The following is a 19930-nucleotide window of genomic DNA, read 5'->3' on the forward strand; positions in this document are numbered from 1 at the left end:
CAGAGAGTTTTCATATATATTCTGTCTTCATGAACACACACAGCCCCCACTAGTAATATCCCACATCACAGGGGTACATTTGTTACCACTGATGAACATATATTGAGACCTCATAATCATCCAAAGTCCATAGCTTATATCAGTGTTTACTCTTGGTTGTACATTTAACATGTATCCACCACTGTAGTATCATACAGAACAGTTTCACTGCCCTAAAAGTCCCTCTGTGCTCTGCCTCTTCATCCCTCTGCCTCCCCAACCCCTGGCAATGAATGATATTTTCACTCTCTCCATTGCTTTGCCTTCTCCAGAATGTCATATAGTTGGAACCGTACAGTATGTAGCCTTTGCAGAGAGAGATCCTCTTTTATGATTTCTTTTCTTCCTTCTAGATTGCTCATATTGGCCACAGAAACAGATGGTGGTTGATAAATAAAACGAAAAAGCAAGCTACAAAGTGTAGCCTGGGGAACTCTTGCATCAGCATCACATACAGTGATAAAGCCCTGAGGTAGGGAAGAAAATAGACCTTTGTGGTTAGAAAACAGCATTTAGAAGCTGGCAGGCGAGCCTTCCAAAGAGAAGCAGGGCCTACAGTTTGTGCAGGGCTTTGCAAGTCAGGCTAAGGCAATGGAGTTTCTTCAAAGTGCAATAGGAAGCTTTTAGGAGGGTTTTGAGCAGAAAATGATCTCATTTCCTTTTTTTTTAAATTAAAAAATTCTTTTTAATGTTTATTTCCGAGAGAGATGGGGTGTGGGGGGGGGAGGGGCAGAGAGAGAGGGAGACACAGAATCTGAAGCTGCCTCTAGGCTTTGAGCTGTCAGCACAGAGCCCAACACCAGCCTCGAACCCATGAACCATGAGATCATGACATGAGCCGAAGTCAGATGCTTAACTGACTGAGCCACCCAGGCACCGGGATCTCATTTTCATTTAAAAAATAACACTTTGAGAGGCAGAAGTGACTGTAGGTGGATACAAGAAACAGTCCCACTCCCTGGTAGGGAATTATTACAGTGGCCCAGGCAAGAGATGATGGTGGTTCGGTCTAGAGTAATGCTATTAGTAATGCTGCTGGTGAGAAGCATAGAAATTGAAGACATATTATGAAGGTAGAATAGCTCAGATTTGTTAAAGGATTGAACAGGGTATAGAAGGCAGAGTTGGGGGGTGGGGAGAGTATGGAAGAAATGCAATTTGCTGGTTTCAGGAACTGGAAGATTTACCAAAATAGTAAAGACTGAGATGGGGGAAGAAACAAGCATGTGTGAGTATGCAGTGGATGAGGGGGAAGAAGAAGGAGTGCTGCACACGTAAAAATGTTTTACACATTACATTTCCCCCAACATTTTATACTGAGCATTTTTTTTTTTAATTTGAGAGAGAGCGAGAAAGGGGCAGAGGGAGAGAGAGCAAGAGAGAATCTCAAGCAGGCTCCATGCAGGTTTTAAAACCCCCCCATGCCGGCATCATGACCTGAACCCAAACCAGGAGTTGGACGCTCAACCCACTGAGCCATCCAGGCGCCCTTTACTGAACATTTTCAAACAGCAAATTGGAAAACAATTTTACAGGGATTACCCATATATAACATCTACAATTAACATCTTAATATACTTCTATACATTTGTCTATGCCTCCATCCGTCAGCCCATCTTACTGTTGTAATACATTTCAATTGCAGACATCAATGCGCCTCCCTCTGCATACTTCAGCACACATGTCATCTATTTCCAGTTTCTTCTTTTGACATAAAATTTACATAAGGTGAAATGCACAAATCATAAGTGTGCATTCATTGAGTTCTGGCACATGCATACACCTGTCCACACCTTAAATTTAAGATGCTTAAGGAACATCAAGCTGGCATAATCAAATGGGCTGCTGAAAGTAGAAATCTGGAGCTCAGAGAGGTCTCGGTTTGAAGTGTAAATCTGGCAATCCTCAGAACACAGGTCCATTTAAGCCATGCGATTGGAAGAAATAACCCAGGGGGTGCAGAGTGAAGAAAAATGGGATCTACCCTCAAAGACTCCAGCGTTTAACGGGCTGTCGGGTGAGAGAGCGGGACCTGTGGGGAGGTGAGGCCCCGGGTCCGGAAAGGCCGGTCTGTTCCGCGCCTCGGGGCGGTCCTTGGTAGCAATCGGAGGTGACCCGAGGTGTCATGTGGGGGGTTAGGAGGGGGACGTGACGGGGGGTGCTCCCAATCCGTGGCGGGAAGGTCAGCCTGGAGGAGAGGGAAGAGGGGAAAGAAGAGAAAGGATCGGGGGGGGGGGGGGATGGGGAAGGGGGGTAGGGGGACGAAGGAAAGAAGCGAGAAACGAGGGAAGGCGAGAGCAGGCGGCAGCGAGGGGGCGGAGTCGCCGCTGCGGCCGGCAGAGGGGCGGGCGGAGGGAGGGGGTGTGTGCGCGGGTCACATGGTCGCAGCTGCCCTCCCCGTCAGCCGCCCTCGCCGCCGCGGTGCGCTGGCTGCAGGAAGCCGCCGCGCCGCCGCTTTTGTTGTCAGGGACTCCGCGAGGAGCGCCGCTCGCCGGCCGCCGCCGCCCTTTCTCGCTGCAGCCCGCTCTCCGGCCGCGGGGCCCGGGTTCCGGGCGTCCCGACCGCCCTGCCCATGAGGGGGCTCCGCGACCACCGCTGCCTCCAGCCCGGGGCGGCGCGGCGCTGAGGCGGAGGCGGCGCTGCCACCTCTGCGGGAAGCGGGCAGCTTCTGTCCCCTCCCGGAGGGCACCATGGAGGTGAATGCGGGTAAGAGCAGGACTGCGGAGGTTGGGGGCACGGCGGAAGGGGCGATCGGAGCCCGCTGGGGCACTTCGCGGGGCGGCGGCAGGGGGTGGCCCCAGGGCTGGTAGGGTGGGCTGCTGCGCGGTGCGTACTGGCCCGCGCCCGGTTCCCGCGTCGCCCCCGGGGCCGCTCCACGGCCGCCCTCCTAGCTCCCTGCAACGCCGCAGCGCGGCCCGGCGGCGCCGGCCCGGCCCCCCCCTCACATGGCCCGGCCGCGCGAGCCACGTGCGCGCTGTGTTTACGTTCGGCGGCGCGCGGGCGCCGGTTGGCTGGGCGGGCGCGTGACGCGGCATTACATAATGGGCGCTGAGGCGGCGGCGGCGGGCGGGGACACGTGAGGCCGCTCGGCTCGGTGACCCACATTCCCCGGGGCCGCAGGGACACGTGGGGGCGGGTGCGCGCGCGCGCCGGCGGGGAGTGCCGCAGCCTTCCGGGAGGCCCCGCCCCCTTGGAACCCTCCGGGCTGTGACGTGGCCGCGATTCCCTCCTCCCCCGCGGGGTTGCACACTGCGGAGGAGGCCGCGCGTGCGCGTGCGGTGAACCTCGCGCCCGGGCGGTCCCGAGGCGGGCGCGGACGCCGCAGTGCCCCCGCTGCCGCTTTCGCGTCGGGGAGGTGACCCCGACGCGCGGAGCCGGGGCCGGGCAGACGCACCCGCAGCAGACCTTGCGGATGCTGAGGAAGAAGTGCGGGGTCAGGGCGCACCGTTGGCCGAGAAAGGTTCCTCGGGGAGGGCTTCGTGCTTCCCAACGCGAGACGCCTTAAAAGAGCTCTGAGGTGCTTCGATGTCGAGCGACGCCGTGCACTTGGAACGGCACTCGCCCTTGTGGTGCTGCTTCACTATTTCCAAGAAAAATGGTTTGCTCTAGGACGTGACCTATCTTACACACCTAAGTCATAAAAATGTCTCGAAGATCCCCTAGGGCTGGGAGCCTATAGATCACACCCATAGCTGATCATTCAGATCACGTAGGGTCAGGATGACTCAGGTGATCCTAAGTGAGTCCCAGACTTTATGAAAGGCTGGTCATTGTTTATTTCAGTTAATTTTTTTAAACGCATTGGTTGCCGACCTTTCTTGAACCTGTTAAACAGAATTTGGCTTTATCAGTATTTTGGTTACATTTCCTGTGACAGTGCCAGAGAACACTACCGTATTCCCTTCTGGCCTTCTGTCTGCCCTCAATGTTGACCCTCAGGCCTGAAGCCGGTGAGGTTACAGAAGAAGCCAGTTTATATTTTTTAAGTTATGTGCGCTGAAACCCATGCCTCGAAGACCAACGTGTTTTGGGTTTTCCACCAACAGTAAAAATAAAGTGTTTTAATTACCTCTGAGTCTGCTTACCTTTTGAGGATATTTTTTAAAAATTGGGTAACTCTCATGGAATTCAGCTTTTGCTTGATAAGAATTTAGAAATTACCAGATTGAAGTTATTTTAAGCCAGCCTTTAGCCTGAATTTTTTCCAGCTTTGCAGCCTCATAAAGGTGGGCTAGCTCAGGCGACTAGAAAGTTTTTGTCTGGTTTGAACCTTCCTGGAACAGTATCACTGATTTTAATCTTGCCTTGCAGAGCTACAAATAATAAAACTTCCTTTGGGTGACTGTTGAACATACCAACCACCCCAGTCAACATACCACCCCACTCGTTCCGTTTTCAGTTCTCATTACTTGGTCCTTGCTCTGTGTTGTTTTGATCATCATCCTTGTTGCCCTTTGGGCTGTAGCACCCAGTAGTGAATAGCCTCCTGCGGAAACGGTTGGAACGTTACCAAGTTCCGAGTTTTGGATTCTGCTGCAAATGAATTCTCTGGCAGGCTGAGCTTTTGTGGCTTATTCGCTTTGCTGACTCACAGTAACCTTGCAGTAAACTAGAACCTTTTCACGCGAACTGTTTTGAAGCTAGGTTTCCTCCGTTGTGCAGATGATTGACCTGAAGTTGAGGAATTTGCAGTGACCTTATTTTCTCTTGTTCCTTTTGGCTTCATGTTCAACCTTTCTCAAGGTATTATCCAGTATACTAACAATTTCTGCCATGTATCTGTTAGAGGGAGAATTGATAAGCTTTCCCTTTAACTTCCTTCAGGTTGTAAATGTTGACCAGGGCTGAGCCAAATCGAGTGCTGTGTGGCACACCTCTGACCCATCCCTTTTTGACATGATCGTATCAGTACAACACACATTCAACTAGTGACCATTTCATCTAACTGTCCTATAATTCATCACATACTGTGTCTCTGTCTTATCCATGACTAATGTAGATGTGAAATAGTGAAGTGGCAGAAATTGACTCCATACGTTTTTGTCACAGATCCTGAGTGAGTATACCAGGTTCTTTAAATAACTCACTGCACAAACTTCATAACCTTGGCTGTAATTCACATTTTAAGAATTAGGGAAACATTCCCACATGGTTCATTCTTGTTTTTACAAATCTGTATTTCTCCTAAGTTAGAAAGAAAATGTCAGAGAGAGGTAATGGGAAAGAAGTCACTTGGAGAGAGAGAAATCAAGATCATGGGAAGACTCGGAAGTAGGAGGTTGCTTGACTAGTCAACGGAGTTAAGGGATTCTGAAGGTAGTGTAGAAATAACCTACAGGGAAACCACTGGGTCCATATACCACATTCAGAATTAAAGGAAAGAAGAAAGGATAGGGAGGGTTAGTTTTCTTTGAACACTTCTGATTGAACTCTTCAGTATGATGGTAAAATAATAATCACCAGTAAATGTCAAGTACATACTATGTGCCAGGTCCTTTATAGATGTTACTACTTTGACACCTCATGTTAATTTTATGAAGGTACTGTTGTCACCATTTGAAGATGAAGGGCTAAGTCGATTGTAGTTAATTAACTTATCCAGGCAAGTGATGGAGCCAGATTTTGAATCCAGAAAGTCCACTTGGGGAGCACAAGCTACTTTATGCCTTATTAGCTTTACGTCCACATAGCATTTGATGGTATATGCACAACTTGGTGGTCCTGTCCTCTTGGGGGTGAAGGAGATGGATCCACTTGGTTTGTAATGGTAGAGGGTCATCGCTGGTGGAAAAGGATGGGTGGCAGTAGAGCCTCCTAATTTCATCATTCCTGTCTTTTAATCTTTTTGCTGGTCAATCTATTTTTTCGCCAGACACTAGATTACACTAGTGCCCCCCACCCTAGCAATTTGCATGGAGACAAAAATACATTTTGCAAAATAAGATCCGATTTTTCAGTCACCCATTTTTTGTTTTCTTAAATCTCTTTACATGGTACGTCATTTAATAATTTGCATGTGTTTCAAGACCCTACTTATTGTCCCCTAGCTTTGTTTGCCCCTCTTGATCTTTGCCTTCTGTAGTACTCTTGTGTGATCCTCAGTGGTTCACAGTAATTTATATGAAACAGTGCTCTCACATTGCACTGGAATGAATGGTTAACACAGCTCTTTCTTCAGTTGGTCTACAGGGCTTTTTAGGGAAGGGACCATGCTGTTCTCTGGAGCCCTGACACTCAGGACACAATGGGAAGTTCAGTGCTTCAATTAGATCTATTTTACCATCCTGTGAGTAGAAATTGTTAGTAACCTACTTTTAAAATGAGAAAACCAAAACTTCTTGATGGTTTCATTCTAAGTCACACGGCACAGTCATGAGTTGAACTCAAGCATACTTTCCAGGATGGTGGGCAGTGGGAGTGGGAGGGTTTTGGTGATGGGCAAGTCTAGAATTGGGGTAAGAAAACCCCAATATATGGCCAACAGTAAGTGCTTCCCAGCAGTATAAAATTAGGTATTGACTTCTAGCTTGTCTGAAGTTGACCACTGGGTAAGCCCTTGCCTGGGAACCTGGCTCAGCTCCAGGGATTTTTTTTTTTTTTTTTTTTTTCCCAGCTAAAAATAGAGAAGACTGTCTCAGCTAATTTTAGCTTGAGGCATCTAAGAAGTACATTCTGCCTGTTTCTGGAAGTGTTGGGACTTGCTGGTTCGGGGATTTTACCTTTCTTGCATTATCATCAAAAACCTTATGTGTAAAAACCACTTTAATAATCACCTTGTATGAACACTACACTTCATTTTAATCTTGTAATAAAGCTGGCAGATATGCCCATTTATATAGAAGGTAACTCAGATTTAGAGAGAACGAAAGTGACTTGCTTGCCCAGGTCTTCACAGTAAGAAATGGTAGTCTGTATTCTGGCCTGGGTCTCTACTCCTGGCTCTGCCACTTAGCAGCTGTATTTATATTAAACCTCTCTGAGTTCTAAGTTCCTCATGTGAAAAATGGGATAATGGAAGTTAATTCTTGTGAGGTTGAAATGTGACATGAAATTGTGTCATTTTATTCTTGGCATTTGGTAGGTACTTTGTGACTTGTAGTTTTCACTTCCCTTCATTAGGCTGAGGAAGTATTAGATTAGTATTACTCTCTTGGAAATTAAAATGTAACCCATTTGGGTTACTAACCATCTGGACAGTAGGTTGGTGTCTGGTAGCAAGAGTAGATGCTAAGACAGCTAAATCAGTGTCGAAGGTCTTGCTAGGAGAATGTAGCTGCTTCTAGATGGGTCATCTTTGATACCATGGTGCCTGGCACAAATGCTTGTCATAAATGATTGTTAAACTCCCTAAAGATATGAATTGGATATTAACTGGACTGATACTAGCTCAGTAATTTTTCTTAGGTTTGATTTTGGAGGTTTTGAAAGGAAGGTGCATTTTGTGTAGTTAATAACAATACCTTCCCAGTCAGTGCTTTAATTCCTTCCATTGCCCAGCCATTAGGGATAGCTCTGATTTCTGCAAATTTATTTCTAAGGTGAGGTAGTCAGAAGACCTTGTGAACATACATGGCTCTCTCAAATGCTGGTCCCAAGAAAGTCTTACTTTAAGGAAAACTATTAGTTTCTCATCTTGTGTCATCTTTAGATGTAAGGAAGTGAATTTACCACTTAAAGTGGTAGTACTTTATTTTTTTTTTATTTTTTTATTTTTTTTGAGACAGAGAGAGACAGAGCATGAACGGGGGAGGGGCAGAGAGAGAGGGAGACACAGAATCGGAAGCAGGCTCCAGGCTCTGAGCCATCAGCCCAGAGCCCGACGCGGGGCTCGAACTCACGGACCGCGAGATCGTGACCTGGCTGAAGTCGGACGCCCAACCGACTGCGCCACCCAGGCGCCCCAAAAGTGGTAGTACTTTAAATGAGACAAATAGCTGTGAGACCTTCCTCTGGGAATTTATTGAAGACTAATATTTTCCTTTGGATTCAATTCTGGGTGTACACACGTGAAAAAAGTAGCAGTTTGCTAACACTTGGAATTTCGGATATGAACTTCTAAAGTTTTATGAAAACATGGTTTTACCCAGTAATACGACATTTGCTAGCTTTCCAAGTTAAAATTGTTTCTCTCTGGATTCACAATGTATTAAGGGTATTTAGGCAGTTATGTCAATGAAAACATCAACTTTAAAAACTATGAACCAATTTGTGCTTTAATTCAGTGATTGTAGCTATTCCTAAACTTCAACATTGAAACAAATTACCTAGGAACTTGTTAAAAATTAAAAATGCTCATTCCTGAGGGGTCTTCTCTAGTTTCTGCAGGGCCTTGGAAACATGTATTTTGAAAAAGCACCAGGTTGTTCTGATGATACATATTTTACATATGAGTTTATGAGAATAAACTCAGAGTTAGGAAGCCTTCCTCCTTTATATTTGGTTTCTTAGGAGCTTTCAAAATTCGCAGTAGATGAAATTTCTCTTACTAAGATTACCCTTGGTTGTATTTTCTTCCATTGAGCACAGGTAAAGACATTGGCTTGTGACAGTCCCAGTTTTACTGTGTAACAGCTTTATTGTGTATCAGTATCACCAAGAGGGTGATTAAAGTTTCTGATCGAGTAGATCTGGAGTGGGACATGAGAACTTGGATTTCTAACAGATTTGTAGGTGATGCTGAAGCCCTTCATCCAGGGATCACACTTTGAGAATGACTGGTTTATAGGTGGGGAACACATTGCAGCTCTAATAGTAATCAGAAAGCTCTGGTTTCGCTCTGGAAAGATAAGCACATGCCAAGAGAACATCTGGGAGGTGGGTTGGTCTAGAAAGAACAGTCACTCCTCCAACTTCAAGACTCATGGCAGGCATGTGCTTAGTGAATGGAAAAGTGGATGGAATTCTCCACATTATTTATATTTTTGTCTTTAAAATTCAAGTACATTTAGTTGCATTTGTGTATAGTAAACTCTTCTGTTTTTCCTGGCATAGTAGGTGCCATTTTAACTTCTCTTTTGGGCTGTGACCAAAATCCCTAAGAGTAATGGTTTTGCTTTACTTCTCAGGAGCTTCCCATTCTGGGTATGTTTAATTGGTACTTAACTACACGTCTGGTACCTTATTTCAACACTACAGACTAAAAGTGACTCAATATTCCTCTGCCCATTTTTAAATTTTCTGTAGATGGAAATGTCTTTGTCTTTGGAATTGGTTTGGCCTCAGCATATTGTGTGTGTGTGTGTGTGTGTGTGTGTGTGTGTGTGTGTGTGTGTTTTGACTTATAAAGTGTGGCTGTTATCTAAAAATAAAAAGATCGGGGAATCACATCTCAGAGAAGGTTTTTATTTCAGAGTGAGTACTTAAATTGCAGTTGTTACTTAGGTAATGTGTAGAACTCTCCACTTATTACTCTGTATAGTTAGATTGTTGTCAGAAATGCCTTGTTTTGCTTATGACTTCCTAGTAATGCTTTATGCTGTTTGGGATCTGTCCATGTTATTAAATGTGGGCTTCAGAAGGGCAGAGAAGTAGGTCTTAAAAATATCTATGGCAGGCTTATTACCTGTAAAGCATGTATAGAGAATTAAGAGACACTGTGTACCTGCACCTAGGTGCTTATGGTCTAGGTGAGAAAGAGATGGAAACAGGTAAACAGTAGGTTTGTTTAAGAGTTCAAGACAGTGATAGAAGAGATAATTTTACCTTTATATCACAATGAAAAAGCCCACAAATGTTTGTTGATGATAGAGGAAAGAGGAAAAGAAACCACAGATCTTGGCAGAAGAGATAAGAATTAGTTGTTTGGCCTGCGACTTGGAAAAATAATATATTTGGCTATGAGATTACTTTTGCAGCACTTTGCATCTTTGAAGGAAGATGTTTGAAATTATACCCTAAAAAGAATTTTAAATCTTATTTCTTAACGTGGGAGGTTTACAGTCTCTAAGCGGGCAAGGCCAGTTTTCACAGGGGTTGTGGAGGTTATATTGGTGAAGTTGTGAATGGTATTTTGAGAGTAGCTCTGTGGAGAGAGAATTAGCACCAGCCTTAATGTTATTCTCTTATAGCATGCATTCTTTCAGCCTCTTTAACATTTATTGTAAGTAGCGAGTCAGAAGAACAAGTGGCGAGTCTGGATTCCTTAAGAGCTGTTTACAGGTAAGTGTGTCTGCAAATCTAGTGGCAGAAACAGGTGGAGAAGGGAGAGCGTGGAACTGGTGATCAGTGGATAGTGGTAGAAGTCTTCAGCATCAAAACAAAGATTCTGGTAGCAAAAGGATGAAAAGTTTCCCATTTTGACATAAATTATCTGGAGTTCCAAGTATTACATCTGTTTTTGGTTGACCTATGTTTTAGCCAAGTGCTGGGGGAGGCAAATGCTGAAGTCATTGTTTCTAGGGTTGTGTCACATAAAGGTATAATGAAGGAGGCAAAGAGAGGACCAGAAATAGATTTCTTCATGGATGAAACAGATTGTTCACTCTAACCTGTGTAGTCACTCAGGAAGGTTTTTCATTCCTTTTAGAAAAAAAAACTGGAAAATGAAAAGTTTTAGGTTCAGATCTTTCTGTGTTCAGAATAACTAAGCCAGTGAGAGCCTTTTCATTTTTTGAATCCGTGGAAGTGATATGTTCTTTGAGCTTTGTGGAAGCAGGAAGAATTAATAGTAGGTAATAAGGAAATAAGTTACTTTGTCCTTTTTGGGTCAACTGACATTTAGTCAGCAACCTGTTTCTAAGGTTAGTGATTTTACTGTTCAGATTTCAAAAAGGAGAAAACATATTGTGTATCTAATTAATCTGAATTCTCCCATCTTTTTCTAGGAGGTGTGATTGCCTATATCAGTTCTTCCAGCTCAGCCTCTAGCCCTGCCTCTTGTCACAGTGAGGGTTCTGAGAACAGTTTCCAGTCCTCCTCCTCTTCTGTCCCATCTTCTCCGAATAGCTCTAATTCTGATAACAACGGAAATCCCAAAAATGGTGATCTCTCCAGTATTGAAGGCATCCTGAAGAATGATCGAATAGATTGTTCTATGAAAACAACCAAGTCGAGTGCACCGGGGATGACAAAGAGTCACAGTGGAGTGACAAGTAAGTGACTTTAGTTTTCAAGGGTTGGTGCCATTAATTGCAGGTGGGGCTTATTTGATCAGTTTTTCATTTGAGTGTAATTTCACCCTCTTTTGGGTAATCATAGTTTAGTAGTTAGAGAAGAAATCAGTGATGATTTTAAACGTTACAGCCTAGGGCTGTCATAATTTGTTCTTGACACAGAACAAGGTACGTGGTTATGCACTCTGCCTGTGTTTCCTCGAGGGTAGCTCCTTTTACCACATTTTCACAGTTGCCTTTCTTCTGGACTCTTGGTACTGAATCCGGTTTCTAGAACAGAGTACTTACTTGTTGTAGGAAGGGGTTTGCTTTCATGAAGTTGGAGCTAGGAACATTTGGAATTAGAAAACAAAGCAGCATTGGGATAACCAAATGAGTGGTGGAATTTGGACCCCTGAGTGAGTGTGGAGGTAAGACTGGCTGATACAGGGGAGGAATGGTGCCTGTAAGGTGAATCGAACTTAGTATTGTACAGCAGCCTGTGGAGACATCTGTTTGCACCTTCTGCTAATTGACTTTTTTGTATGACTTTTTAATTCTTACTGAGGAGAATTGTTTTTAGTTCTGGTTGCATATATGGTGTAAAAGTAACTCTACCCTTAACAAAATTTCAGTGTATGCTTAAAATCATCAGGAAAGGAAAAAACCAGCTCTCAGATATTTCTGGCAGTCCCATAAATTGTGTTTTATTTAAATTTTATTTATTTATTTTGAGACGGAGCAAGTGGGGGAGGGGCAGAGAGGGGAGGAGAGAGAATCCTAAGCAGGCTCCACACTATCAGAGGCAGAAGCTGACACGGGGCTCCATCTCATGAACTGTGAGATCATGACCTGAGCTGAAACCAAGAGCGGGATGCTTAACCGACTGAGCTAGGTGCCCCCCATAAACTGTGATTTAAAAGAACACTAAGATTTCTTTTGGTAATTTAGTGTAAAGATATTTTTGCATTATAAAAGTAGATTTGGTATCTTTTTAAAGTACTTACAAATTGAATAAAATAAACTGGAATCAATTGGAAAGAAAGCAAACGGTTGAAGTTTTTCTTCCAGCTTTATACTTTTATATCTGTTTGTGTCTTAGAATTTAGTGGCATGGTTCTACTGTGTAAAGTCTGTGGGGATGTGGCATCAGGATTCCACTATGGAGTTCATGCTTGTGAAGGCTGTAAGGTAAGCTACTGATTCTGGGAATAAAGAAATTGGAGTTAAGTTTGTCAGTTTCCACAGTTGATAACCTGGGATGATGAGAAGTCAGCAGCTACTCTTACAGTTTTAAGCATTTTAGGTAGTATATGAACATAACTTGTTTTGAAAAATATATTCAGCAGTAAAAGTATTTCTTTTTTCTTTAGGATTTTGATCAAAATAAATTTGCTCTTTCACTTAGGGTATGAAACCGAGTACACAAATTGTGTATTCTCTAATGCATCAGGCACTGTTCCAGGTGGTGGGGAAATAGGGAGCAAAACAGACAAGGCACTGCTTGTTGGAACTGAGTTTAAACCAAGCTTTGAATAGGTCTCCTCAAATATGATGACATTCTGATAGGTCAGATATTAGCAGTTGGGAATAACTCCTACAATACTTGTGAAAATGTGGTATCTTGAGAAGTAATGCCAAATGACTAAAAGAATCTTGAATATAAATTGATTACTTGGGAAACCTCATTTTTAAGTTCAAGTGAATATTTCTTGGTTAGAGTGTCAGCTAATTCCAAGTGAGATAGTTTATACCTCCTACTTATATCCAGGGAATCTTTCCCTCTTTTTTGAAAATCTGGCCCAGTTCTTTCTCCTGAGTATCAAAAATTAATATGACCAAGACATTTGCTCTTGCCAGAAGCAAGAATCCAATTTGGCAAGATATGATGGGTGAGCAAGATAATGAACATACGTGATGGAAGAAGATATATTTTCTAGGGTGGCTCTGAATGAATTGTGAGTTTGGTAGCCCTTAATGGTTGGGTCATTTCACAAGACTAGTCAGTATTTTATATAGAAGTAGCATTTTTCCACTGTTTTAAACATTCTGTAAATACTGTTTTACTGTTTTTAAAATTTTTATAACAATGTGAAGTAATTGTAGAGCAGTCATTGTTCTCACTTTACGGCTAGAGAAACAAAAAGTACAAGCAAATGAGTCTGTGTATCTTTGATAAATACACATAATTGTTCCACACCCTTTTAGAGATTTGTCTAGTTCAGATATTCTGGTATCCAAGTATAATATTGAAGTAATAAAGTGTAAAAATGTTGTATTTCAAAATTACTAACAGATTCATGAAATGTGTGGTTAATTATGATACTCAAGGAAACTGCAATTTAAAATCTTGGTAATTGTGTTCTTGACTTTTCTGTTCTTCCTGGGAACATGAAGCTGGAGATCTTGGAAGACCTATCACAGAGCATGTGCTTAAACTGTTTGTGTAGTAAAGATAGTTATTTGTAGCCATAGAGCTGGGAATGGTCTTTCCTTGGATCATTAGTTGCTCTGTGGGTGGTGTGGTGTCACACTTACCGATTGCTAACAAGTTGCCAGAAATATCCGGCACTTGTAAGTAGACTTTGCTGGTGTCATCAGGTAATGATCCAGGAAAGACCCAGCTCTACTAATGTAATCCTTGGTTCTAGTGAGGGAATTACACCTGTGGAACATGTTTCTCTGTCAACTCTTTAAAAATCAGTCATTCATGTCTTCAGAGTTTTGGGATTTGTATGTAATTGAAGTTTGGGCTGGAAAATGTGGTTTGTGGCAGGGGCTGGTAACAGCATGAAGTGTAGTAAAGAGGTGCTTGGCAAGCTCCAAGGTTCTCCAAAGGGAAGGAGCAGAAGAGTTTTATTGGGCTAGTAGGCATAGGTGCTTACTAATACCAGTAAGAATCCAGTTAAATTCTGTGTGTCAGTGTTCTATACCCCTGTGTTCTAAGCGCAAATTATTTCCCAGGTAGCTAGTGAAATGCTTGTTAGTTGTGACGGGGTGTGCTTACAAGGAGCCCATCTGGATGTTTTTAAATGAATGAATACATCTCCTTTGTTCTTAGGGTTTCTTTCGGAGAAGCATTCAGCAAAACATCCAGTACAAGAAGTGCCTGAAGAATGAAAACTGTTCTATAATGAGAATGAATAGAAACAGATGTCAGCAGTGTCGCTTCAAGAAGTGTCTGTCTGTTGGAATGTCGAGAGATGGTATGTTCCCACTTTAATGAGTGCTCTTCTTAAAACATATGGAGCTAGGCTTTTTACTCCTCAGCATAAACCAGACCTGTAGGCCAGTTACCAGTGCCCTTCTTGTGCTTAGAGTGAAGCAGATTTTAGAAAAACACATTTGATACCTTGTAAGATGCCAAATTCATTAAAGTCAAATTTTAGCATTATCACCCTGGAAACAGCTTTTGGCTCTCTTTTTGGGGCTTCTTATAAAAGACTTTTTTGTATATAGTTTGAATACTTTTTTCCTAAAAAAGAATTCGTTTTTCTTGGTATAGGAATCCTTGGCTCTTTCTCCTTGATTTTTTAGCATTTCTGAGGAACCCATTTCTCCTATGTGAATTATCTCTCTGACTTTCTCAGCCCTAAGATGATAATGTGCTTTTAGGGACAGGTCTGAATATATTGAAAGGAGATGCAAAATTGAAAGAAACAGTAGGGTCTGGAGTGGAGGTGGTTGCTAAATTCTGGCATGATCCATTCCCATAAAAAATAAAAGTTAATTTTCAGGATTATTAGTATTTTCTGTGGATGACATCACTGGGAAATTTGACTCTTATGCTTAGGGAAATCACGTTTGGATAGTCTCATTCAGTTCTAAGTAACATAACAGAAGAGTATGAGGTTTTCCGAGGGACTAGTTTAGTAGGATTAATTAAGAATTGCAAAGAATGAACCTGATATTTATCTAGGGAAGGGTCACTTAAGCAATCCCTTAGGTTACTCTAATACATTACACAAATACTGTTTGTAATAAAGAGCTTCGTGAGTAATGGATTTCAGCAATTGATGTTTTGGATTTAATTTGCCTAAAAATTTTTATTATATTACTGGAAATATTAATGCAAAGTTGGTAGATATTGTGATTTCCTCGAAAGAATAAAAATGGCAATCATTTGTGAAGGAGGGAGTAGAGGTAGAGCGTTGAACATGATAAAACTGTCCACTATAGCAATAATGTCAGAGGCTACAATTAGATTAGGAAGGCTTTCTTGCCGGGTGGATATATTGGATTTTTATTATCTCTGTATAAATATTAAACTAGAAAGCTTTTATGTTCTACTCCTCAGGGATAGGAATGTTGGAGACACGACACATTTTAAGACTCACCTCTAAAATAATGGAGGATGCATTATTTAATTTTTATTTATTTTATTGATTTCAATTAAAGTCCAAGTTTTCAATGACTGCCTTTCTCTTGATTGTGTTTTTTTAATTAAAAAAATTTTTTTTAAAGATTTTCTTTTTTAAGAAGCTGGAAAAGGAGAACAAACCATTTAATAGTTGGGTCTTGAGAATAGGGTTACAGAATGAATTGACAAAGGTCAGGTGTTCAAGGAATGCTTGTACCTACTAGGTTTCATTAACATTAATGTCTGTGGGTAGCTGAATCCCATGTGCCTTCTTAAAAACAGAGCCTTCAGCCTTATTAGTAGGTGCTGTATAGTAATGCTGACTGCTTCAATGTGATTTTCATTAGTTAATTTCAGATTTCTTAGCTTGCTTATAAAATACCCAGGACCTAATAGATCTTCTCTTAGCTTTGTTTTGGGAGAAAAATGGACAGAATTTCCCCTCTATTTCTTATGGTGTATCAAAAACATAACCAGCAAGTTTAGAATAATTTGGGCCAGAGACATACAGATACTCTTTACTTGTATCACTAGAGGCCATAGCTATTAGAGACAGTTTTGTGCTATTCTTTTGTATAAACAGGTCTTATTTAGAATATAGACCTTAAACATTTTTTTCTTCAATAGCTGTTCGGTTTGGTCGTATTCCTAAGCGCGAAAAACAGAGGATGCTAATTGAAATGCAAAGTGCGATGAAGACCATGATGAACAGCCAGTTCAGTGGTCATTTGCAGAATGATACATTAGAACATCATGAACAGCCAGCCTTACCAGCCCAGGAACAGCTGCGACCCAAGCCCCAGCTGGAACAAGAAAACATCAAAAGCTCTTCTCCCTCTTCTGATTTTGCAAAGGATGAAGTGATTGGCATGGTGACCAGAGCACACAAGGATACCTTTATGTATAATCAAGAGCAGCGAGAAAACTCAGCAGACACCATGCAGCCTCAGAGAGAACGGATTCCCAAGAGCATGGAGCAATATAATTTAAATCATGACCATTGTGGCAGTGGGCTTAGCAGTCATTTTCCATGTAGTGAGAGCCAACAGCACCTCAATGGACAGTACAAAGGGAGGAACATAATGCATTACCCAAATGGGCATGCCATTTGTATTGCAAATGGACATTGTATGAACTTCTCCAATGCTTATACTCAACGAGTATGTGATAGAGTTTCGATAGATGGATTTTCTCAGAATGAGAACAAGAATAGTTACCTGTGCAACACTGGAGGGAGAATGCATCTGGTATAGTGAAATCTGTTTGTTTGTTTGTTTGTTTGTTTGTTTGTTTGCCCTATTTGCATCAAGGAAAGCTTTGAAGGTTTTATTTTGGGGGGAATATATCAACTTGAGGGGCAGGGGTGGTGTCAGAGAACCTGAGATTTATACAATCAATTTTGTGTAGTATTTTAGTTCAAATAGTTCTAATAAACATCATTTGTTGAATGACCTAATTTCACACAGAACTAGGTACAGGCATGTGATTTGATTGATATGAGGATTGGGAATAGGATTTTATGTAAAATGTGGGTCATGTAGAATTGGCCCTTTTTTTTTTTTAATTTTTAATGTTTATTTATTTTTGAGAGAGAGAGAGAGAGAGAGAGAGAGAGAGAGAGAGAGAGAGTGTAGGGGTGGGACAGAGAGAGAGGGAGACACAGAATCCAAAGCAGGCTTCAGGCTCCGAGCTGTCAGCACAGAGCCTAACTCCAGGCTCGAACTCCCGGATCTCAAGATCATGACCTGAGCCAAAGTCAGAAGCTCAACCGACTGAGCCACCCAGGTGCCCTTAGAATTGTTCCTTTAATTCTTAGAAATACCTTTCAAAATTTAAGTATTCTGATTAATCACTACCCTACTAGCTTTGGGATTTTCTCAAAGGGCAGATCAATTTAGCTTGCTAAAGTTAGTAATCCTTTGATTTCGTTTTTTTTTTATTCAAAAAAATTTTTTTCTTCTAAGTTTATTCATTTTTGAGAGGGAGAGAGAGACAGAGCATGAGCAGGGGAGGGGTGGAGAGAGAGAGAAGGAGACAAAGAATTCAAAGCAGGCTCCAGGCTCTGAGCTGCACGGAGCCCAATGTGGGGCTCAAACTCACAAACTGCGAGATCATGACCTGAGCTGAAGTCGGACACTTAACCGACTGAGCCATCTAGGTGTCCCAGTAATCCTTTGATTTTTAGGGAAGAAGTTTTCTTTAACCATTATAGTGCAAAAAGTTTTGAGTATAGGACATGGATAGGTGTTTTACTGTTTGAAAATTTAGGAATATTTTAATTTAATACACTGGTTTCTATGGATTTTCTCAGACTTTATCTTAGGAAATGAGTTAGTGTTATTTAGGAGATGATTTAATGTTATTTATAAAATTCAAGTTTTTTTTAATTTTAATAAAATACAACAGTTTACATGAAAGTACAGTATTTATATTCGGCCAAAATTTCATCAAAAACAGAAGTACCACACCATTTCCAGTTTAAACCATTAGGTCCTTTGATATAGGCTTGGTATTTTCTATCCAGGTAATTAAAGTCTTCTTTTTTCATTTTCAAAATAGCTGACTCTACCCCAATTCTTTTGTTAGAATTTTCTTGTCACTTGCAAGTATTTGATTCCATGGATCTTAAAAGTGACCTTATATTTTATTAGACTTACGGGCTGCCTTAGGAGGGAAACATCTGTAAGCATTTAGGTTCTAATTTTGTGGTGTTCTCCATGGTTATAGAATCATCCCATTCCTGGATTGCCTATGGATTTAGCAAAAATTTAAAGGCTGATGTTACTAATAGAGTATGCAGTGAATTTCATAATCTTTTTATTTTATTTTTTTCCTATTTTTTAAATTTTACCTCGTTTTATTTTTTTAAATTTACATCCAAATTAGTTACCATATAGTGCAACAATGATTTCAGTAGATTCCTTAGTGCCCTTTACCTGTTTAGCCCATCCCCCCTCCCACAACCCCTCCCGTAACCCTCAGTTTGTTCTCTATGAGTGTCTTCTGTTTTGTCCCCCTCCCTGTTTTTATATTATTTTTGTTTCCCTTCCCTTATGTTCATCTGTTTTGTCTCTTAAAGTCCTCATATGAGTGAAGTCATATGATTTTTGTCTTTCTCGGACTAACTTCACTTAGCATAATACCCTCCAGTTCCATCCACGTAGTTGCAAATGGCAAGATTTTATTCCTTTTGATTGCAGAGTAATACTCCATTGTATATATATACCACATCTTCTTTATCCATTCATCCATCAATGGACATTTGGGCTCTTTGCATACTTTGGCTATTGTTGATAGTGCTGCTATAAACATGGGGGTGCATGTGTCCCTTCGAAACAGCACACCTGTATCCCTTGGATAAATGCCTAGTAGTGCAATTGCTGGGTCGTAGGGCAGTTCTATTTTTAGTTTTTTGAGGAATCTCCATACTGTTTTCCAGAATGGCTGCACTAGCTTGCATTCCCATCATAATCTTTTTAGTGTTGTTCTCTTTGACTTCCCAGTTTTTCCTCACCAATCATTATTTAGAAGGTGCCCTTTGTATCTCTCATCATTGTTTTCTAGTTGAACAAGTGGGGGCCAGTAGTCATACCAGTGTTTATGAAATAAATGGTCAATGACCTTTTTAAAAAAGTGAGGCATCTCACTATTTTCCCTTCTTTGAAATTGTAACATTGTAATTGTGTGATTTAGAAAAAAGTGAGTTTGAAATATTAAGTAAATGTTGGGCTTGGGTTCTAGGCCTGTGACTTCTAGCTGTATTTGGATAAATCATTAAACCGCTTAGAGTCTCATTTCCTCATCAAGAAATGGTAATTATATTATCTGCTATCACTAATGAATAGGATTGACAATCAAGTATGTGTGAATTTGTTTGAAAATCATAAAACCAGCATAAGGTGGCAGCAGTGTTACAAAATAAAGTTTTAAACCTGTGCAACAGGTTTTTTGAAATAGCTTAGGCTGCCTCTTTTATGATAAGTTAATTGGTACTTAAACCAGGTTGCCATGAGGCTTTCTCACATAAGGCAAGTAGCAAGAAGAGAAAATGTTAATATTCGTAGATAGCACCTGTGTCTGAGAGTTCTTTTCAAATTGGGGTTTCCAAAGATTGAGATGCTACTTTTGAAGTTTCTTTACCACCTCTCACAATTGAAGCAGTTTTCTGTTTTGTGCATACTAGGTTTGTCCAATGAGTAAGTCTCCATATGTGGATCCTCATAAATCTGGGCATGAAATCTGGGAGGAATTTTCAATGAGCTTCACCCCAGCAGTGAAAGAAGTTGTGGAGTTCGCAAAGCGTATTCCTGGATTCAGAGATCTCTCTCAGCATGACCAGGTCAACCTTTTAAAGGCTGGGACTTTTGAGGTAGGTTTATTTATCTGGAATATCGATGCAGGGTGTAGGTGGTATTTTATTTTCACGGACATTTTCATTCTT

At 41.5% G+C, this 19930-nt stretch overlaps 1 protein-coding gene across 2 annotated transcripts in view; it reads left to right on the forward strand.

The window, feature by feature from the left end:
- Window positions 1–2461: 2461 nt before the first annotated feature.
- The window catches only part of NR1D2 (nuclear receptor subfamily 1 group D member 2), a 29621-nt gene continuing 12152 nt past the window's right edge, over window positions 2462–19930 (forward strand). The window contains exons 1-6 of one of the 2 annotated variants that reach the window (XM_045037685.1): window positions 2462–2745; window positions 10863–11129; window positions 12232–12320; window positions 14191–14335; window positions 16117–16736; window positions 19673–19858. In XM_045037685.1, the coding sequence (XP_044893620.1) occupies window positions 2730–2745; window positions 10863–11129; window positions 12232–12320; window positions 14191–14335; window positions 16117–16736; window positions 19673–19858 (1323 nt within the window). In that variant the 5' untranslated portion in view covers window positions 2462–2729. The remainder of the gene's footprint in view (window positions 2746–10862; window positions 11130–12231; window positions 12321–14190; window positions 14336–16116; window positions 16737–19672; window positions 19859–19930) is intronic. The other variant, XM_023260612.2, reaches the window with a different exon arrangement.

This window comes from Felis catus, chromosome C2, assembly GCF_018350175.1.
Source record: "Felis catus isolate Fca126 chromosome C2, F.catus_Fca126_mat1.0, whole genome shotgun sequence".
NCBI classification, from domain to species: Eukaryota; Metazoa; Chordata; class Mammalia; order Carnivora; family Felidae; genus Felis; species Felis catus.